The 24198-nt window shown below is 34.3% G+C and overlaps 1 protein-coding gene and 1 pseudogene across 1 annotated transcript; both read left to right on the top strand.

Annotated features, from left to right (window-relative positions):
• The first annotated feature begins 13430 nt into the window (after window positions 1–13430).
• LOC148776719 (olfactory receptor 4K13-like) lies at window positions 13431–14491 on the top strand. Its single transcript, XM_088840376.1, has one exon. The coding sequence runs from the start codon at window positions 13431–13433 to the stop codon at window positions 14361–14363; it is 933 nt and encodes a 310-aa protein (XP_088696502.1). The 3' UTR covers window positions 14364–14491.
• A 7453-nt stretch (window positions 14492–21944) lies between these two features.
• LOC148776718 (olfactory receptor 4L1-like) lies at window positions 21945–22874 on the top strand (annotated as a pseudogene).
• The last annotated feature ends 1324 nt before the right edge of the window (window positions 22875–24198 follow it).

The following is a 24198-nucleotide window of genomic DNA, read 5'->3' as shown; positions in this document are numbered from 1 at the left end:
TTATTAAAGATGCTATACTGTTTTCCCTTAATTACAATAGTAGTAAACATTCTTTTCTAGTATCACATAATTATAGAAATTGATATGCTTTACTTATGGACAACAGATAAGAGGGCAATATAAAACCAATTTCAAGTCCGGTGTATTCAAATTATGAAAATTTACTTGAAGAGTATTAAAAGGCATCAAATGCAAAATATATGTAAAGTTTACTGTAAACTAACTTTAGTTGTTTTTTTAATGTATAATGTATTTTAAATAGAACTGGGCCTATTAAAATACAAGACTTGAAAAGATAATGTTAGGTAATTATATTTCCCTCTATTTCCTCATTTCCACCCCCAGTTTTAAGAAAATTTTCCTGTGGACTATTTCCTTTTACTCTCATATTCAACTGAAAAGTACATTTTCCCATTAATATTAGCAGACTTCTGTGTCTGTGTCCACTCCTATTCAAAGTAAGATATGCTTTGAATTGCCTGTTTCAGTTTTCAGTAAGACCAATACTCTAAGAATGATGAGAACTGTGAATACCACGTAATTCAATGTTTCTTGGATAATTTTTGTATATTAATAAAAAAATGCCTTTCTTGACCAGAGGAATTGCATTCATATGAAGTACCCTGATAGACTCTGCAATGTTATAAATCTTTACTTGTATTCATGGTGGTTGCTTTTATAAGAGGCTAAGCAGATTTAAGAGCTGAATAGGTGTCAATTCTATTGAATATCTGTTTTTATACCACTGGGGTTTCAGGAGTGAATCCAATACAATCCATTTTCTGATTTTGTGCAGGTTTGCCATCAGAGAAATTTGCCTAAACTCATCTTCAGATTATTTTCCCCATGGGCACCGAGTTCAGTTCAGAGAAGTGGCTTCAGCAGCTGTGTATGAGAGAAATATGCACATCTATTTTTTGTTTGATGTTCCCATGTCAATGTATTTCATGACTCCAAGTAGCTGTTTCTAAGAATTCTAAGTCATCTGAAAGAACTTGCAGATGCATTCCAGTTTCCTGGATCTAAGTTTTGTTTTGTTTTTTTTCTCAAGAGATTTCTACATGACCTTTTAAATCTTCCTCAAAGTTCCCATGAAAGTATCCATGACCAAGTTCTCAAAATAAGAGTGGTTTTATTTTCCAATTATCTGGAGCCCATGTACTTGACCACATAGGAAGAAGGAAGAACACTGGTTTAAGAGACTATCAATGTCTGAAGATATCACTGTGACTATGAACAGAATTCCTATTGCAATACTAACATGGGATACTTGGCACATTTGTCATACAGATTTACCTTTTTCAACATTTTTATTGCTTATTGGGACTGATTCTGGCTGATTAATAATGCAAAGAGCAACATGGCCTTCATTCTGGAAAGCCCATCGCTAAAAACGAGCCCAAAAGGCCTGTTTGGTTTGACCAGGAAAGAATCAAATGGCTTAGACTGGGTTTTCCAAGTTAGTAACTACTAGACAGACACGATTATTTTAGATAACCGCTGTTTCATTTTTCTTTTCTTCTTTTTCCCTTTCTTCCTTCTTTCTTTCCTTCCTCCTTCTGTCATACTCTCTTTCTCTGTTTCATTTCTGTGGTTTCTTTAGAGTATGTAATATGTAACTTTAAATTACATAACTTTTCCAGTCCTGGCCACAGGACTGGAAAAGGTCAGTTTTCATTCCAACCCCAAAGAAAGGCAATGCCAAAGAATGTTCAAACTACCACACAGTTGCACTCATCTCACATGCTAGCAAAGTAATGATCAAAATTCTCCAAGTCAGGCTTCAACAGTACATGGACCGAGAACTTTCAGACGTTCAAGTTGGATTTAGAAAAGGCAGAGGAACCAGAGATCAAATTGCCAACATCCGTTGGATCATTAAAAAAGCAAGAGAGTTCCAGAAAAACATTTATTTCTGCTTTATTGAACCGTGTCGATCACAAGAAACTGTGGAAAATTCTTCAAGAGATGGAAACACTAGATGACCTCACCTGCCTCCTGAGAAATCAGTATGTCATTCAAGAAGCAACAGTTAGAACCAAACATGGAACAACAGACTGGTTCCAAATTGGAAAAAGCCTTAGTCTTTCAGCTGTGTCTGACTCTTTGTGATCGCATGGACTATAGCCTGCCAGGCTCCTCTGTCCATGGGGTTTTCCAGGCAAGAATACTGGAGTGGGTTGCCATTTCCTTTTCTAGGGAATCTTCCCAACCCAGGAAACTAATTTGGGCCTCTTGCATTGCAGGCAGAGTCTTTAATGTCTGAGCGACCAAGGAAGCCCTCCAAATTTGGAAAGGAGTACATCAAAGCTGTATATTTAACTTTATATGCAGAGTACATCACATGAAATGCCAGGCTGGGTGAAGCACAAGCTGGAATCAAGATTGCTGAGAGAAATATCAATAACCTCTGATACACAGATGACACCACCCTTATGGCAGAAATGAACTAAAGAGCCTCTTTATGAGGGTGAAAGAGGAGAGTGAAAAAGCTGGCTTAAAACTCAACATTCAAAAAACTAAGATCGTGGCATCCAGTCCCATCATTTCAGGGCAAATAGGGAAACAATGGAAACAGTGAGAGACTTTATTTTTGTGGGCTCCAAAAATCACTGCAGATGGTGACTGCAGCCTTGAAATTGAAAAACAGTTGCTCCTTGGAAGAAGACCTACCTAGACCACATATTAAAAAGCAGAGACATTACTTGGCCAACCAAAGTCTGTCTAGTCAAAGCTATAGTTTTTCCAGTAGTCATGTATGGATGTGACAGTTGACCATAGAGAAGGCTGAGTGCTGAAAATTGGATGCTTTTGAACTGTGGTGTTGGAGAAGACTCTTGAGAGTCCCTTGCACTTCCAGGAGATCAAGCCAGTGAATCCTAAAGGAAATCTGTCCTGAATATTCATTGGAAAGACTGATGCTGAAGCTGAAATTCCAATACTTTGGCCACCAGATGTGAAGAACTGACTCATTGGAAAAGACCCTGACTGGGAAAGACTGAAGGCAGGAGGAGAAGGGGATGACAGAGGGTGAGATGGTTGGATGTTGGTTGGATGTCATCACCAACTCAATGGACAAGAGTTTGAGCAAGCTCTGGGAGTTGGTGATGAACAGGGAAGCCTGGTGTGCTTCAGTCCATGGGGTTGTAAAGAGTCAGGCATGACTGAGTGACTGAACTGAACTGAACTTTAAATTGTCACTTTCTGATTTCTGTCAACTTAAATACTCACAACCTAAAAATTGAGAGCTTTTTTTTTTTTTTCCAGTGAGGATTTTTAGAACTTCAAACCTAGAAGAAAGCATCTAAAATGACCCTGAGAGAACTGCTCCAAGGAGTTGAAGGGAAGAACCAGGTTATATAAAATTTTTTCAACAAAAGGCACATAGTCTGAACAACAAAATATTGTTGTTACTTAAAGAAAACTGGATAACTCAAGTTAAGGAATTTAGTTCTTTTCCATGTATGGGAAGATGCAAGAGTTTGGGCTAACTGAAATCATCCCATTTATTTGCATCTGAGCTGTGTAGGACCAGTATCTTGTGTGTCGGTCACATCCTGAGTTTCCTTGTGGCTCAATGTAGGGAGTGGCTATAATCTGATGGCTTCAATATGGCAGGTATTCTTCTCCTTCCGAGTTCCCTCAGAGCTTATCAGCTCACCATGGTGGTGGCTGCAATTGCTAATGACTGTAACATCTTCGTTTACTGATATGGCAAGAAAAGTTCTATTTCTCATACCTCCAGATAATTATAACATTTCATTAAATAAATGTAAGAAACTTCTTTATGCACTTTCTCTTCTATGAACTATTGTCATATTCAAATTTTATTTGTACATAAATAAATGTAAAAATTTTCATTACAACTTCATTTAACATATTTATATAAGCATCAGGTTGCTAAGAATTCTTTAATCTTTTGTATGCTTTAAAAAGTCTTGATTTCAACTTTAAGTTTTAAAGGTAGCTTTATTGTAGGTTCAAAGGTCTTCTTGATCATTTTAAGATATTTAGCAGCATTCCTTCTTCTATCCATTAAATTCCAGTAGCAGCCCCCACATGTGACATCCAACTAGGTCCCCAGATAATGCCAAATGTCCCTTCATGGAGAATCCCACTGATATATGACATCCAATCATTAGCTAATAAAAATTCAAAGAAGTAAGATATGATCTATATGATCAAGAGATACATATTCAGAAATGATTTAGATGAATAAGCTTTTAAAATTAAAAATTTTGAAATAGACATTATATAAATAAATCAAGAATTTAAAGGAAAATATGAACATGAGAGAAAAAAATGAAGATATGAAATAAATAACCAAATGGAATTGGGGGGCGGTAAAACAAAGGTCCGTCTAGTCAAGGCTATGGTTTTTCCCGTGGTCATGTATGGATGCGAGAGTTGGACTGTGAAGAAAGCTGATCGCCGAAGAATTGATGCTTTTGAACTGTGGTGTTGGAGAAGACTCTTGAGAGTCCCTTGGACTGCAAGGAGATCCAACCAGTCCATTCTAAAAGAGATCAATCCTGGCTGTTCATTGGAAGGACTGATGCTAAAGATGAAACTGCAATACTTTGGCCACCTCATGCGACGAGTTGACTCACTGGAAAAGACTCTGATGCTGGGAAAGGTTGGGGGCGGGAGGAGAAGGGAACGACAAAGAATGAGATGGCTGGATGGCATCACCGATTCTGTGGACATGAGTTTGAGTGAACCCCGGGAGTTGGTGATGGACAGGGAGGCCTGGCGTGCTGTGATTCATGGGGTCACAGAAAGTCGGACACGACTGAGCCACTGAACTGAACTGAACTGAAAATATAATACAGAAACTGAAAAATTCCATTTGGGAAACAAAGGAAAAATAAAACACTTGGATAGAAAATAGAAATCATCTAAGCTAAACCAGAAACAGAACAAAATTGGAGAAAAACTTACAAGAGCCTCTATAACCTATGAAAAATATCACATAATATACCACATGTAGTACCGGAGTCAGGGATGGAAGAAAGAAATATCTAAAGACATAATGTTTAAAAAAATCTAAATTTAATGAAAAGTATGCTGGGCTGGATGTGTTAAAAGATGGAAACAAGACTGCCAGGAGAAATATCAACAACATCAGATAGGTGGATGATACCACTCTAATGGCAGAAAGTGAAGAGGAACTAAAGAGATTCTTGATGTGGGTGAAGGAGGAGTGTGAAAAATCCAGCTTAAAACTCAATATTAAAAATCTAAGATCATGGCATCCAGTCCCATCACTTCATGGCCAAGAGAAGGGGAAAAAGCAGTGACAGATTTCCTCTTTTTGGGCTCTGAGATCACTGTGGTTGGTGGCCACAGCCATGATATTAGAAGACGATTGCTTCTTGGCAGGAAAGCTATGACAAAACTAGACAGTGTGTTACAAAACAAAGACATCACTTTGCTGACAAAGGTCCATATCGTCAAGGCTATGGTCTTTCCAGTAGTCATGTCCAGATGTGAGAGTTGGACCATAAAGAAGGCAGAGTGCCAAAGAATTGATGCTTTCAAACTGTGGTGCTGGAGAAGACTCTTTAGAGGCCCTTGGAAAGCAAGGAGATCAAACCAGTTGATCTTTAAGGAAATCAACACTGAATACACTTTGGAAGCTTTGATGCTGAAGAAGAAGAAACTTTGGCCACCTGATGCGAACAGTTGACTCATTGGAAAAGACCCTTATGCTGGGAAAGACTGAAGGCAGAAGGAGAATAGGGTGACAGAGGATGAGATGGTTGGATGGCACCACTGATTCGGTGGACATGGTGAGGGATAGGGAAGCCTGGTGCGCTGCAGTCTATGGGGTTGCGAAGAATCAGACGTGATTTGATGACTGAATAACAACAATGAACCCACAGATCAAAGAACAAAATGAGGTTGATGAACTCTTTCAATTTTTGTCTGTCTCTCCTTCAATTCTCAGTGATAATCCTGCTGGGTAGAGTATTCTAGGTTTATTTTTTTCTCCTTCAGCAATTTATATCATGTCATTCCCTTCCAGACTGCAAAGTTTCTGCAGAAAATTCAGCCGATAGTCTGATAAGGGTTCTTTGGTATATGACTCTTTGGTTTTTCTCTTGCTGCCTTTAGAATTCTCTATCTTTAATTTTTGTCATTTTAGTTATGATATGACTTGGTGTGGGTCTCTTCAGGTTCTTCTTGATTAGGATTCTCTGTGATGAATATCTGAATATTTATCTTCTGCCTGAATATCTGTCTCCTTTTTTAGTCTCAGGAATTTTTTAGGCATAAATTCATCAACACTGAACACTCTGCTTGACAAAAGCAGTGTTCACTCTACTGGGGGGTTGTGCTGGAGGTAGAGGGGCCAGACTGGGTGACTGGCATGGGCAAAGGTACATGTTGGGGTACTTTCTGGAAACCAGCCAGAGCCTGAGGCAGTTTCAACCTGCTTCCTCTTCCTTGTTCCTGGGAATAAGAAAGATGTACATGCCCTTCACCAGTGGGTCTGGGTTTCTCACAGTCCTCTATAAGTTCCACTGGTTTTCAAATCAGCTAATGGGACTCATCTTCCTAGTGTCAGACTCCAGGGCTGGGGTGTCAAATATGTGATTTGAACTGCTCACTCCCCAGGGAGGATCTCCAAACCCCTTTTCTTCTATGTGCCCTCTGATGGGTTGTGAGTCCTGAACTGATCTCTGCTCTTCCCTTCCTACCCAATTCTGTGTGTATCTTTCTTACAAACAAGAGTCTTTCTGCCAGTTTCAAAGTTGTTTTCAGTGAGAATTGCTCCACATGTAGATGTTTTTGATGTGTTTCTGGGGAGAGGTGCAATAAGCATCCTCCTGTTCTACCATCATCTCTGTCTACTCCAAGTTATTTCACTTAAAACATTTGGAAATTTTTTCATTAGTGAAACAAATGTTCCTTGTGTTTCTTTTTTAAAGGGATTATTTTAAATTATGGTTTTAATCTCTTTGATACACAGCATGTACATTTTCTTTCTTCTCTTGCCAGTAGTATAATTTGTGGTTTCAAGATTTGCTTGTTTCATTTAAGTTGTCCATTCACAAGATTTGGGCAAAAAGAGTTAAATAGGTATTTCACAAAAGGGAATATTCAAATAGATAATAATCATATGAAAAGGTATTCCTTATTACTAGTAATCAGGGAAATGTACATATAACCACAATTAGTATTGCTATGTACATAAGAACATAGCTTTAAATTAAAAAAGGTTGAGAATATCAAAGTCTGTGAAGGATATGGAACCTCTAGAATTCTTGTACACTGCTGGTGGGAGGATAAATTGGTGAAACAACATCGGAAACTGGCAGTTTCTAAAAGACATGCCTACCTAGGAGCCAGTAATTTCACTGCAAGGTATACACCTAAAGAGAAAGAAATGATCATGTCCAAAAGAAATGTACAAGAATGCTTATAGCAGATTTGGGAATAACACATTAACCCTTTAACAGGTATGTTATTTTCTTAAGAGTATCTAAACTATGAATACGTGAAGTAATCAATATGTGAAACTGTCAATATAGAGGCAGAAAAGAAGTACTTTTGGATATTATTAACCAGGCTTTTCACTGAAATCACAATATAATTCAACAAAATAATTGGTTGCATAGGCCATTTATTGACATAAACATTGGCAGTCAAATGTGAGAAATAAATTAGCTGCTGTTTGACATGGAAGAAATAAAAAAACAGTAAATCTCTTTAATTTTAACCAAATTTTAACCAGTTTGAACTCTTCTGGAACAATGCAGTTATGGGGGAGCTTGCAAATCCAAGAGGAACTAATTACAGAGGAAAATAGAAAGGTATCAGAGGAATGTGACTCTTAGGAATAAGTTATTTCCAATATTTCCAATTAAATTTGTTCTCTTGACTTTTATTCAGATAATAGGATTAAAGAAAGAGATGTTTATGGCTAGGAAAGTTTTTTTTTTTGAAGAAATTTTCTATAATAAAGTAAATTATAATTAATCTTGTTTCTTATATTTATAAATCCTTCTTACTTTGTATTTTTGAAAATTCAATTTTATCTACACTTTATATAGACACAGTTTTTATAATCATGTCTGCTTTTTGAAATGTGGATGTATTGTTTTGTTGGCAAAGCCTTATTTTTGTCCCTTGTTATTGGGAAAAACTACACACTAATGAAGGAATTTGAATACTCTAGCTTGCCAAATACATGTCCTTTAAATTGCTGAGGGAATTCAGTTATAAGATGCCAGATTTTCCCAAGGTCAATAATTGACACATTTTTCATGCTGTCTTGTACATTTTCAAGTAAAATTCTCCTTTATTAGAATTTGCACATACAGAAAGAAGATTAAAGAAAGTGGGAGCAAGTGAAAAAAAAATTCTAGAAGAATCTCAGTGATTTTCAGCCACAACTCTCAAAGCAGGTACAAGGTATGGAGAAAAAAACTAAAGACATTTTTATGTTTGAATACATTAAATAAAATATTTATTCAAACATCTTTAATTTTAAAAATTAAATATCTTTATTACAAAATATTTGTGATGTATCAAGATATATGGGAAAATATAACCAGAAATCTAATTCTACCATCCAACTAAATCACCAAAACTTTGCTGTGTATGATCTCAAGCTATATTTTTATGGAAATTAATTTCTTTTTTCCACAGGTTCAAACATCACATATATTTTCCTAAACATTTTATACTTCACTTTGTCCTAATTTTTTTACGTGGCTCTTGATATTGTCCTGTTGACTCATAAAAAATTGATATTAAGGGCATGTAAATTGACTGTTTCTCTCCAGTTTAGTTCTTGCCTCTTACAATCTTTTTTATGTTTTTGATATAATAGAGAGTTTACTCATCCTCACTGAATAAAATCTATTCACCTTTATTTTTGCCTTTTACATGATCCTAACTCAATATTATAAAATAACAAAATGAATATATTTACTTATAGGTTTATCTTGATCTTACCCAATATTAATACAAAAGAGTATATATATTCACATATATTTATGTCAGTATTTTATTTTTGAAATTATTGTCGAAATATTTTAAATATTTGAATTTATTTTTCTTTAAGATATGTAGCTAAGCAGCCATATTTATTCTCAAATAACTGTAAATTTATCCTTAAGAACATATTCTTAATCTACGACTATTTTTAAATTCTCAGGTTTCTTACAGTCACTTCATTACTCCATCTAATGTTATGAAACTAAAATATCATTGTATTACTCTGCTCTGTAATACATTTTAATATCAGATTTCATTGTCCTTCACTTCAAAAATTTTTCTCATTATTCACAGAGGAAATTTTGGAAAGGCTGAAGGGTAAGGGGACAGAGATATCGTCCTGACTTGAAGTTTCCTTGTCAAAGTTGATATACAACTTAGAATATGTTTCCAATTCTGGCTAGGTATGATTGATTGCCAAATCCATAATTACCAACTTAGAGTTGCCACTGCAACTCTAAATGCTTTAGGCAGTAGATGATAAACTGGCACAGCAAGTTAATATCACAAGTTTCAGGTTACTTATGGATAATTTTAAATATTCCATTATGCTGCTGCTGCTGCTGCTAAGTCGCTTCAGTCGTGTCCGACTATAGCTGTGTGTAAAATAAATGACTCTCTGATTCAAAGCTTTTGGTAGACAAATGCCAACTACATTTTTGAGAGCACTTATCCAGGACTAGACTCTAATTCAATTTTATTAAATTGTACAGAATTTGAACTTATAAAATTTAGAATCTTTATTAAACTTTATATGTTAATATGCCAGAGGTAGGCAGTCTTGGCAGTTTAGTGAACTGATAGTTCTCTGAAATTTGTTTGAAATATTTCATTAAAATATTGCAGCAATTTAAAATATAACATTTACAAATTTAATATGTCATATGTTTTTCCAGATCAGCACACATACATTTCCATTTTAAAATAATCCCACAAATAGTGGAATTTTGAGGAGCTTCTTGATTTTTGGTTATTAAAGACAATGATGCAAAAAGCATGCAATTATGTTTCTTTGAACACTTAGCCTATAAATCCCACAAGTGGAGGTTCTCCATTAAACTGTCGTAAAACCTTTAAATCTAAGATATAGTGCCAACTCCCCCTCCCAAAAAACATATAGGGCCAATATAAAAAAGAGAATTATTAAACTCTATCTCACATTCTGTCAAAATTAAATTTATTTTTAAATGTGATAAGTAAAATTACATATTTTGCTATAAATTGCATTTCCTTAATTATCAATAAAGTTGAGAAGGGTTTTTTAAAGATATTTGAAGTTCTACTTCTGTGAATTGCTAATCCATATGGTTTTTCCACTTTTCCACTGTTTCTTTAACCTTTTCTTACTAATCAAAGTTCTTAGTTTGAAACAGTTCTTAGTTTCATTTGTTGAAAGTATATTCTCATCTCTTTATGATCACTTTTTTATTTTTTACATTTAGTAAAGTCAAATATACTAGTCCATATCTTCCTAGAATTTAGTTTTTGCATCATATTTTTAATGAGCTATTTTGAATGGCTTAAAACATGTACCTATGTTTGCTTTTACTGTTTTCATAGCTGTATTTTTCTAATCTAAATCTTTTACACTTCTGAGATTTATTTTCAAAAGAGAAGTGAAATTAGAGGTTTGATCTTGCCATTCCTGATTGCTAAGTAGTTGCCCCATTATCATTTACTATTTCCCTTGCTGATCCCCAAATCTATCTCTGTTAATATCTCATTTACCTATGTGTTTGTGTCTAGGTGTGGACAATACAATTGACTCTGAACACATCCTGGAGAAGGAAATGGCAACCCACTCCAGTACTCTTGCCTGGAGAATTCCATGGACAGAGGAGCCTGGTGAGCTATATATAGTCCATGGGATCACAGTCAGACATGACTGAGCTACTAACTTGAACACATGAGGAGGTTAGGGGCACCAACCTTCCAATACAGTGGAGCTAAACAATTATATAATACTGTAGTATTTATTATTGGAAAAAATCTGCATATGCACAGTTCAAACCCTTGTTATTCAACGGTCAACTGTAGTTTTGTTTCATTTTTCTGTCTCATTCTTTCCGCTCTGGGTCCTTACTCTCTGAAATCTGTAATTTGTGGAATAAACAGTGCATGAAGACAAACACCGCTATGTCACATGGCAGAGTCATATGTGAAAAGTATGATTTAGTGGAAAAACTTATAAGTAAAAATTTAGCAAAATTCCTTCTTTTCTCATCATCTCTTGGGAAGCTGGGTTATTGCTGCATGTAGACTTAGAATGCGTCCTAGGAAAGTTATCTCACCCACTGCCTGGTCTACTTTATAATCAGGCAAACCTGAGAACAAACTGGAAGAAAAGATTAAAATATCAAATCTTTAAAGTTAAGCAATATTAATTTTGAAGCCAAATTTTTAGGAGAATATGACTAAGCCAACTAATGGTATTTATTGATACTGTGGAATTCTGACATTAGAAATGTCCTCTTTCCCAAAACAGAGCCACCAGCATCAGCTACTTATTACATACTGGCTATTCAGTAAACAGTTATATTTGTTTCTCCACAAATGTGCTTTACTATGTCATCTGTTGTTGTCATTTCTGATATTTCACTTGTTTCTTTGGTTTATTTTTACATCCTTGAACCAAAATCAAACTGTCTTATATGGCTTTATAAGTAGGTTTTGGCAGTATAAATTTAGCTTTGTTCTTCAAAACAGCCTTGGCTCATCTTGACCTTTTGTAATTCAATATACATTTTAGAATTAACATGTCAATTTTCCAAAAACTCCTACTTGAATTCAGATTGGGAGTACATGAATATATATATGAACTTAAAGATAATTGACATATTTTACAATTTATGAATCCAATATTTATTAGATGCTTATTTTGTTGTCACTTGTAAATTATGTTACTTGCCTAACTCTTTAATTTTGTTAATTATATAAAGTGAGTTTCTAGTATTGAACCATTTTTGCATTCCTACAATAAAATCAGGTGGTCAGAATGAGAGCTAAAAAGATACCAATATTTGTGCAAAGTAGTATTTATATAAATCTTTATTGAGAAATTTGCATTATTTGATTAGTTGAAAATGACTAGTAATTGTGCTTCTGGTAATGTAATCTTGAAAAAAATTTTTACATGTAAATGGATATGTACGAGTATATTGTACAATTTTAGAATATCAGTTTGTCAGTAAAAATAAAATCATTTGCAAAATGTTGTTATGACAGGATATCACGTAATCATTTTCATGTCATACATAAACTAGATGATAAGTGAACTTTACCTCTGCCAGTATTTTTTATTTTCTTTAAAAAATTTGATGCAAAATGATAAAAATGCACATACTTGTTAATTCTTAAAACAGGATGATCTTTATTATAGTATTTTTTACTTTTCCGAATTCTTAAAATATTTAAAAATATTTTCCTTTGCCCAGCTAGAAACTCTTCCGTTTTTTGTTTTTTTTTAGATCTCTTAACAATGTGTTGTGTTACTATCTCTTCTTAGATACCTGGTATATATTCCTTGTTATTTTGTTTCAAAAATTCTGGCTAGCATTATACATGGTATAAGTGGATGTCATTCTACAAAGGTCTGCTTTACACATCCAGAGCAATATGGATGTGTTCCCTGATAAACAGATTTCCTTTTGTTTATCAGGGATCTACAAGCCAGCAGCAAGCATCCATTTAGGCTATCACTGCACTGTACTTCACAATCTGCTAAATTCATAGGCCCAAAGGAAATCAGGGCCTGTGGGAGAAGACTCAAATATTTGGACACTTCTTCCGTCTCAGAAAAAAATAAGACGAGAAGCTATCTCAGTTTGCCAGCATAGATTCATTTGTCTCAAAGACTCATCATGTTTATTATCTCTGTTCATCTAACTTTCAGCCGCAAATACAGAATGACTTCTAGATTGTTGATGCTCTATATTCCAGTTACTCAGTTTCATTTCTCTCGGTCCTGTTTATAATTAGAAAACCACTTGGCCTTTCTTTCACTTACATGACCCTTACTATTATTAGAGTTCAAGATGGTAGACCTTATTTTTTGTCTATGGAGGATGAATAAACCTATTTCTCAAAATCTAAAAACGTGGCAAAGAGCTTGAATATTCTCTCACCAGCTGAGATAATCACTTTTCTTATAATTAGCCCAAATATGAGTTACATATTGATAGTTTCAATTTTCTTCAAACATCTTGGTTTATGGTAGATATTCCTCATAATTTTTATTAATAAATTGTGTCTATCTCTTTCAAAAAGCTGGATTTAGTGTTGATTCTTTTTTATCCTTTTTAAGCATTTCAGTGAATTTTAGGGAAAAAAAGTTAAGTGACTATGCACTTATCTTTCAAGTTTAACTAACAGACTTTCTATTTTGATTTTGTTTTAGGTAACATATGCCAACAGCCAAACAAATGGAAAAACAAAATCACTCTGTAGTGGCTGAATTTATTTTGCTGGGACTCACAGAGTTTCATGAGTTACAGATTTTCTTTTTTTTCTTTTTTACCATTATTTACATAGCCATTTTATTATGTAACCTCATTATTATCTTGGTAGTGAAACTGGACCCTCCATTACAGTCTCCAATGTACTTCCTACTGGTCAACCTGTCCTTTATTGATATGTCTCTGGCTTCCTTTGCTACTCCTAAAATGATTGGTGACTTAATTAGTAAAAATAAGGCCATTTCTTATGAAGGATGCATGGCCCAGATTTTTTTCCTTCACCTTTTAGGTGGAAGTGAGATGATGTTGCTTGTAGCCATGGCAATTGATAGATTAATTGCCATATGCAAAAATTACAAAAATATTATGAGCCACCATATTTGCATCAGACTTGCACTTTTCTCCTGGACTACTGGGTTTGTGCACTCTATTAGCCAAATGGTTTTTATAGTGACTTTACTATTCTGTGGCCCCAATGTTGTAGATAGTTTTTTTTGTGACCTGCCTCAGGTGATCAAGCTTGCCTGCACTGACACCTATGTCTCAGACCTATTAGTCATCGCACTTAGTGGACTACTTTCTTTGTTCTGTTTCACATTTCTGTTCATTTCCTATAGCATCATCCTGATAACTGTCCATCATCACTCCTCCAGTGGATATTCCAAGGCCATGTCCACTCTTTCAACCCACATCACCGTGGTGGTACTATTCTTTGGACCTTGCCTCTTTATCTATATATGGCCATTCAGCCATGTTTTCATAGATAAGATCTTCTCTGTGTTTTATACAATTTTTACTCCCCTTTTAAATCCAATCATTTACTCATTTAGGAATAAAGACATGAAGAAAGCAATAATAAAAATAAAGTCCAAGAATGTGAGTTCCAGATCAGCCTTTTAACTTAAATATTACAATCATCAAAGGCATCATCGTTGTTGTTATTGTAATCATCATCCAGAGATACAGGTATAAGATTTTACACTGAACATAAGTCATATTTTGGGAAATTATTACTTTTCCTTACACAAGCATATATGCAACAAAGCATTCTGAATTGTACATCCAAGTGCAAATCATTCCAATATATTATCATTCATTTATGTTGCAATTTTAAATTTTTCTATAAATTCTTAGATTTTAAAATACTGTTTGTTGAGTTCTAACCATGTCTAAGGCATTTTGCATGCATTTTCTCTTAACCTCACACAATGAAAATAGAGAATATTATTTATATTTATCACCAGAAACTGCACATTAAAAATTTAACAAACTTGTCACAGAAATTGTTAAGTACTAGACCTAGAATCAGATCCTACATGTAACTACAAAATCTATGCTGTTATAAGTAAAATATTTTTATCTAAACTTTAATTAGTATTCATACATGTTTGCTTCCTGTCCTCTCCCTTACATGTCATAGTCCCAATAATTAAATCTTCCCAACAAAAGGTTAAAATGATTTTCCCTTGATCTGAAAGTGAAAAGAAGCCAACAATTTCTGTTTCCTTATGCCTCTGATTCAATAAAAAGAGTTTATTGAAATAGCTAAGAAGGTTGACCCACTGAGCAAGGTGTACTAGTACTACTGATAGACAGCAGGGCAGGAAAAATCATGTTTGAAACCCACGTGATTCTCTATGGTGCCTCACAGTATGTGCATATCAAGCAGACTCATGTCAATGTATGGCAAAACCAATACAATGCTGCCGACTCTGTGTGACCCCATAGACGGAAGCCCACCAGGCTCCCCCGTCCCTGGGATTCTCCAGGCAAGAACACTGGAGTGGGTTGCCATTTCCTTCTCCAATGTGTGAAAGTGAAAAGTGAAAGTGAAGTCGCTCAGTCGTGTCCGACCCATAGCGACCCCAAGGACTGCAGCTTACCAGGCTCCTCCATCCATGGGATTTTCCAGGCAAGAGTACTGGAGTGGCTTGCCATTGCCTTCTCCAACCAATACAATAATGTAAAGTAATTAGCCTCCAATTAAAATAAATAAATTTTAAAAAATAATAAAATTTCTTTTTTCTTAAAAAAAAAAGAAAATCACACAACCTAGTACAAATTAGAATTTGATTCACTCCACCAAGTAAAGAATCACCATCATTGGAGATCTTGGATGAAGACAAAAGAAGAATGCAATTGGTAGTAAAAGAAGATAGACATAAATAAATACTACAATAGTTTAGTAGAATGATGATTATAGAAACTAAGACTGTTTCTTCCTAAAATATTTATGGTCATTGTGTATGTATAGTATTTGCTGACAAATTTCAATTTTTTTTGGTTGTTCATTATCAAGTAGTTGTTGGAGGTTAACTTTAGAATTTTGTCTCTAGGATATGGGATATTCATGTGGGATTATGACTAAATTAGAGGAAATAATAATACCACACTGAGATGTACATAGTAACCTATAGAATTTCGTCTTTCCATTTGGAGAAAAGAGGGTGACTGTCTTAATTTGTATACATCTTTAGGCTAAGACAACTGTTGTTCCTTGGCAGTTTAAATAAAGATAGAATGAGAGTATTAAACATTTGAGAAGAGAGAAGGCATGTATTGAGAATCACAGAATTTTACCCTGACCAGTAACTTAGGGTGCATATTAAATCAAGAATAAAGGATATTATATAAATAAATTGAGTTAGAATTCATAGTTGAAACAAAAGAGAAGCCTGAATTAAGCAGTTATTTTAAAATGTTATTCAAACCCATGGTTTTAAGGAGGGTGCATGCATTTTAAACTAACTGTAATCATCTAATTAGGTACAAAAAGATGAGAACATCTATTTATGTCTTTTAATATTAAATGATAAATTTTGTTATTATTTACTACACAGATTATTTTAGGTACTCAATTAATCTGTGTGTTGCCTGGTCATGCTATATGGCATTTAAAGTTTCTGGAGAAAATGTGAGTTAATCAAAGACAGAGGGGGATCAAAAGCAGTTCTCTTCAAGGTCATTTACTTTGAACAAATTGTTATTCAATAAACAACTATCTCTCCATATAATAGCTTAGTTGTGCTAAAAGTAAAGGGGAGGGAATACTTAAAGATTATATTATCTTATTTTAGCTCAATTTATCCTCCACAGCTTCATTAGGGCTTTAAAAATGTTTCTGTGAATAAACCTTGGATTGAAGATCATTCTTGTTTTTAAAATTCATGTAAACGATTATAAAATGACAGAATTTATAATTATATCCACAATATGAACTTTTTCTTAGCTAAATCACAAAGTATTAATAAAAGAACATTGAGATACAGAACTGACGGTAAACTGGCAAAATATTTTAAGTTAAGAAAAATTATTTCACAATATGGATTTACTTCCATCTTTATTAACAATGAATGTGACAATATATATCGTACCTTGATAAATTAGCTAGTCATCAAAATTAGTAAAACACTAAAAACTAAATATATAAAACATAAAATAAACCTCTACAATTTTATTTGAAATATTAATAGTCAATGATAACCAATGGAAGGCTTTAAATTTTAACTAAATGTAGTAACAAGTGTTTCCGTTTCTTACTAGTACCAAAAGAACAAAAGCCACATTCCACAGAGAAATTACTTGTATTTTCTGCCATTCTTATAAAAATGACTAAGATAAGCAGTACAACAATAAATAAAATACATTCCTTATCAGCAAATGCTATTGAAAAGCACACAGAAACTATTTCTAACTATCTCAAAATTAAGTGATAGAATAAATTATGTCTTGGGAGGAGTTTTGCCTTATACAAGAGTTGAAAGATTTTAACACTTGTACATAAAAATTGTCATCAATAATACTAACATAATGAAAGCTAGTCTATGACAAAAATCTACATTAAGCCCTTGGTTGAATAGTGAATTTGACTGGAATTAAATAAGAACTTGCAGATAAGATACAGATATGTCGACCAATTTGAAAGTTACTCATGACATTGCTGGCAAGTTATTGAAACAGACTTTGAAGCCTGCTATGCTAAGTATATTAGGATGATCAATATGATGAACTATGTAAAAGCAAACTCTTATAAAGAAAGAATTTACTGTAAGATTTTATAGTAAAAAGGGCAATGACAATGAAAACATATTTTGCCATATAAATATTCTCTGAAACTCTCATAGCAAGGTAAATAAATTTTAAAAAATATTAGTATTTTAATAACCATAAAACAGTTAGTTGTAACATTAATGTATAATATGAAGTTTGAAGCAATTTAATGTGAATTATTCTCAGTATATCTTTACAATTTTCTATTTCCTAAATATATTAATGTGCATATAATATGCACTTTTAGGAGTAAGCCTGTAACATGTATAGATCAAATTTCTATTAAAGATGTAATGGTCAGAAAAATTTAGAGATTATTCATCTGAAATAATACCACAAAATTGTTAGAAGGAAGGTAAAAATGTAGCTTGGGAATAATGTGAGGAAGAGGAAGTGTCCATTAAATCAAAGCTGTCTGAACTTATTATATCACAAAAAGCCAATACTCTCATGACTATTTTAATCATTCCAAGGCTCAAGGACCAGAAATGAAGAGTGAACATCTCTCCTGGTCATGCTATCACAGCAGTCCCAAAGTTTTAACTACTCCCACTGAAATTTGGATTCCGAGGGCTCCAAAAAAAATCTGCCTCCAAAGTGGTTCACGTCTTTATAAAAGATGCAGAAAACAATATCCAGAACCACATGAAGGGCATCACAGAGAGTAAAAATTAGATTTCTAATTTCGAATAACGTCTTGAACACATTGTTTCTCATAATGCACCTTTACAGCAAGTAAGTGAAAACATTATAGAGGATTAATTCATTACAAATTTAGTATACTGAAGACGGTATTTTAATTAATTCTGTGTTGACTAGAAGGAAAATACTATGGTTTTCAAGACATGGGATTACATATTTATTTTACAATGGACTATAATCAACAATTTCCATGAAAATTTAAAGGTATATGCTCTCAAACTGATATTGCAAATGAATTTGGTGGTATATGGTAAGTGATTAAGAATGATGGATAAAATTAAGAAACATAAATTCCTGAGCATCCAGATAATTCATACTATCACTGAAAATAGTGGAAAAGCTAGAAACTCATATTATTTTTTGCAGAATAGGGATCAGTTCAGTTCAGTTCAGTCACTCAGTGGTGTCCGACTCTTTGCGACCCCATGAATCACAGCACGCCAGGCCTCACTGTCCATCACCATCTCCTGGAGTTCACTCAAACTCATGTCCATCGAGTCGGTGATGCCATCCAGCCATCTCATCTTCTGTCGTCCCCTTCTCCTCCCACCCCCAATCCCTCCCAGCATCAGAGTTTTTTTTCCAATGAGTCAACTCTTCGCATAAGGTGGCCAGAGTATTGGAGTTTCAGCTTTAGCATCAGTCCTTCCCATGAACACCCAGGATTGATCTCCTTTAGGATGGATTGGTTGGATCTCCTTGCAGTCTAAGGGACTCTCAAGAGTCTTCTCCAATACCACAGTTCAAAAGCATCAATTTTTCGGCTCTCATACGATTTCTTTTAATCAATTTCAGGTAACCATTTAATACACATTTGAATGATTATTATTCTATTCACATAGCTGTGCAAGGATCACCACAATCTTGTTTTAAATAATTTTCACCACTGCAAAAAGAAAACTCACGCCCATCTCCAATCAATCCCCAGCTGAAGGGCTACTAATATGCATTCTTTTTTCATAGGTTAGCTGTTTCTAGACATTTAATGTAAGTGAACTTACAAAGCATATAGTCTATTGTGCCCAGTTTCTTTTATTAATCATATTTTTCAGTTTCATCTGCATTTTAAGATAAATATGTACAGTTTTAGAAAAAGGTGAAATTAGTCGATAGAAATTATGCTTAATTTATTTAAATGTCTATAATGAAAATGGGAGAAAATATTTATTTGAGTTAGTTATGCTTATACTGTTCATTGTTCAGCTGTTAAGTTGGGTCTGACTCTTTGTGACCCTATGGACTTCAGCACACAGGGTTCACCTGTCCTTCACTATTTCCTGAAGTTTGCTCAGATTCATGTCCATTGATTTGGTGATGCTATCTAACCATCTCATCCTCTGCTACCTGCTTCTTCTTTTGTTATATTACGTAATTTATGTCTTATATACACATGAGCAAGAGTAGAAATATTTATTTTCAACAATTTACTAAAACAAGTCTTGACTCCTTCCTTCCCTAATACAGATTTATATGGAAAAGTCTCAGGATTATCTAAGATTATATGAGAGACTCAGATTCAACACATGCCCTCTCTGTGCCCATTCTGTGTCCATACATACTACACCATCTCACCTAATAATCACTACATTTCCTCGGGGTGGTCCTACCTCTAAGACTTGGGAAAATATAATTAATTATGGGGGTCTTGATTTTTCATTTACTAAAGAGAACGAATGATTACAAAGTTCCATCCTAACTCTAATATACTGTGATTTTGTCTTCAAATTCTTGCAAAGAGAATCATAAATTGAGTAAAGTTAACTAAAATAAAATGTGCAATTATTTAAGAGGAAGACAATTTTCTTCATTGATAGGATTTTTGTCTAAACTATATGATAACTTATTTAATTTGTATAGTCTTTTTACCTTCATAATATAGAAGCAGGTATACTAAGTGCAGAACCAAATAAATATTTTGAGATGTCAATGTATGGCAAAACCAATACAATAATGTAAAGTAATTAGCCTCCAATTAAAATAAATAAATTTAAAACATAAATAGATAAAAAATGAAAGAGAGGAATAAGAGACAGAAATGCTGGGAAAGTCATCAACACAGTAAATTCCAGCTTTCCCTCTGAAATAAAAGGCCAAAATAAATCTTTAATAATCAATTATATTTAACTAAATTAATTCCATTTGCAAGTTTTTCTGTTTTTACTTTATTGTGGGAAATAAAATTCAAGGATATTGGTTTCCAAATTATAACTGGCATATTCATTCTTTCTAACAGTTATCAAGTCATGTCACTTCCCCAAAATGCATGCAGTTATTGAAATTTCTGTCACAAAAGTCTCAACAGCAATATTTCTGGTCACTCTCATGATAGTCATGTAACACAATCGTTATAGAAGGCATGGTGTGGAGACTGTCCTCTGCATGCCCCTCCAGGTCCACAGTACACCACTTAGCATCCACTCTGTACACTTCTGGAGGTTGACCTACAGGAACTACATCATTTTTCACTATTATTTCCCCTAGTTTGTAGACACTGACTATTTCTTAAAAATATCGGAGGTAAGATAACAAGATAATTAAGATAATTAAGGTTGGATAACGGTGATAAGATATTTTGACAAGAGACCGAGCAGAGCTGAAAACAAGGAGAGATTTACAGGTCACTGGAGAAAAGAAAACAAACATTTCCTAAGCATCTTTAAAACTTAATTCAGTCACTTTTCCAAATACACCACTCTTTCTACTCACTGCTATCAATTCTTTTCTTCTTATAAATCTTCAGTCTTTAAGCCTTGTCCTTTTTATTTACTGACCATGAGTAAGTTTTTTTTTTTTTTACTTTTTAAAATGGTTTGAAGATAAAAACAAGCAAGCTTGAAGCTGTGTCTTAAACGTGACACTTGGAACTGGTTGCCAATTTAAAAAAACTTACATTTTTCACAAATCATGTGCTAAATTAAATATTTTCTTCCATGTCTCATTGCTAATTTTTGATTGATAATTAATCTCTAGATGGTTAACTCCTGAGATACCAGATTCTGATTCCTTTTGTATAAGAAATAAAGTGCAGTTAATTACATAGAGGGATTCCAAATACTTGTTGAATCATATCTGTTATGCTCATATAAATGGAACATATTAATTCAATCAATATTTAATAACTTGACCATAAATATACATTCCTTTATGTTTGGCTGGAATATGGTGTTTTGATACATGCCCAGATGCTGGTGTAAGTCATTTAAAACATCTGTGCCAAGTTTCCTTTAATACAAAATTAGGATAATTATAATAACGAGATTGCTATGCTCATAACACTAAAGCTTGTTAACATATGTGAAATACAACACAGCTTATGACATAGTGATCACATAATTATAATTAATTTTGATCACTCTACCTCCTAAGAATGACATTTAAAAGCTCAGCAAATAAAATTTAGTGTGATATATTACAACCAAAGCAATATCTATACATTAGGACTGAATAATTTCACTATTTACTTCCAAACCATTTGCACACAACACACAAACTGTTCACTGTGAACAATGTTAATAAAAGGATTTGAGAAAACAGCTCCAAAAGATCTGAGATTTAAGACTATCTTTACTCATCAAATAGAAATAAAAAATGTTGGTGTTTTTGTTGAAGTTCATTTGATAAGTCGTGTTTGACTCTTTGCGATCCCATGTCAGTCAGTGCTAACTGTGGCTTTTTAAAAAAATTCTCTTTGTATATAAAGAACATCTGGAATCTTTCTGAGTTGAGTAAATGGATCTGAAAAATGGATCTGTAGTGACTGAGTTTATTTTGCAAGGATTTTCTGCAGGATGGGAACTTCAGATTGTCTTCTTCGTGACGTTCTCCTTGATCTATGGGGCTACTGTGCTGGGAAACGCTCTCACTGTGGTCACAGTGACATGCAGTTCCACCCTTCGTTCTCCCATGTACTTCCTCCTCGGAAACCTCTCCTTTTTGGACATGTGTCTCTCCACGGTCACCACACCCAAGATGATCAGAGACTTGCTCACTGAACACAAGACCATCTCTATATGGGGATGCATGGCTCAGATGTCCTTTATGCACTTGTTTGGAGGTGCTGAGGCAACTCTTCTGGTAGCCATGGCTTTTGACAGATATGTGGCCGTATGTAAACCCCTGCACTACAGGAAAATCATGAACCACAGCTTGCTGAACGGGTTTGTTATACTCTCATGGACAATTGGTTTTATACACACCATGAGTCAGATGGTATTAACGGTAAACCTGCCTTTCTGTGGCCCCCGCATTGTAGACAACATATTCTGTGACCTTCCCCTTGTGATTAAGCTTGCGTGTGTGGAAACATACACCCTGGAATTATTTGTCATTGCTGACAGTGGACTCTTGTCACTTATCTGTTTCCTCCTCCTGCTTGTCTCCTACACTGTCCTCCTGGCCACTGTGCAACGAAGATCATCGGGAGGCCTCTCCAAAGCTCTGTCCACACTGTCTGCCCACATCACTGTGGTCAGTCTGTTCTTTGGGCCGTGTATCTTCATCTATGCCTGGCCATTCAAGAGTTTTGCCAGCAATAAAGTCCTTGCTGTATTTTACACTGTATTCACACCCTTATTGAATCCTATTATTTACACCTTGAGAAATCAGAAAATGCAAGAGGCCATGTAAAAATTAAGGTTCCAAAATGTTAGCTCCACATAGAACTTTTAGATTTTAGAACTGTATAGGTAACCCAGCTTTCAAATATATTGCAAATATAATTTGAATACATATGCAATACATAGTTTTACTTTCTTATTTTAGAATCATAACTGATGCATACAAAATTAATGATAATATATTTTAAATTTATTAAATGCTGTTATAATGATAATTAGTGATCTCAGCAAATAGCCATATAAAAATCATTAAATACTTTATGATACAGGCAATATATATTTGTTAGTGAAGAAATAAATACAAAAACATGTTGATTACTGTTAGAGATTACTTTAATTGAAATGGGTTGTTAATGAAGTCATAATACTATCATTTATACTCATAGTCATTTATAAATGACTGTCATTTACAGTATCATTAAATGAGACTGAACAAACAATGATTGAAAGAATTCGAACAAATGAAAGAAAATGTAAGAATAAAAAGTCATATTTGACAGCATCATAAATATAGAATGCTAGATTGAACATAAGATACCAAAGGGAAAAAACAATAGAAGGGCAATTTTAATAGAACTTCATAGAGCAGCCTTGAAATCAAACACTCTTAAGAAATTCCATTTGTATTCACAACTGACTTTCAAACCTAAGGAAACAAAAGTAGAAGCACTTTTTTTTAAATTTTATGTAATATACCATGTAACTTGTCTTTTCCAAGTGCTTAAACTATGGTTCAATTGTCTTTGGTAAGCTTGAAATTTTTCTTGCAATTATAAGCAAATTAACATTTGCTTGTTAGTGTTAAGGGCAAGGGGGCATTTCTTGCTGAATTCAGAATCCCAAACTTATTGATGGCTAAACTTAAATATTCTTCCCCAATTCAAGAGACTAAACATTTCTTCTTGTTCCAGGCAATAGTTTTCAAATTAATCCTAAAGAAGATATAGATTTTTTTCTCCATTCAATGCATCTTCAAGTTCATCCAAAGTGATGCTGTTAAAACACAGTGCTCGGATTCTTTACAGCATGTTGGTAGCCTGTTTCTTTAAACTGTATGGCAAGCTAAATTCATGCTTGCTGCTGCTGCTAAGTCGCTTCAGTCGTGTCCGACTCTGTGTGACCCCATAGACGGCAGCCCACCAGGCTCCCCCGTGTCCCTGGGATTCTCCAGGCAAGAACACAGGAGTAGAATGCATTTCCTTCTCAAACGCATGAAAATGAAAAGTGAAAGTGAAGTCGCTCAGTCGTGTCCGACTCTTAGCGACCCCATGGACTGCAGCCTACCAGGCTCCTCCTGGATTTTCCAGGCAAGAGGGCTGGAGTGGCTTGCCATTGTCTTCTCCAAATTCATGCTTCAGTTCAGTTCA

This window comes from Moschus berezovskii, chromosome 9 (genome assembly GCF_049115385.1).
Source record: "Moschus berezovskii isolate FMDL1 chromosome 9, NW_MosBer_1.0, whole genome shotgun sequence".
Taxonomy (NCBI): Eukaryota; Metazoa; Chordata; class Mammalia; order Artiodactyla; family Moschidae; genus Moschus; species Moschus berezovskii.
The sequence above is the reverse complement of the archived record's forward strand: the minus strand, read 5'-3'. Positions and strand labels throughout refer to the sequence as shown.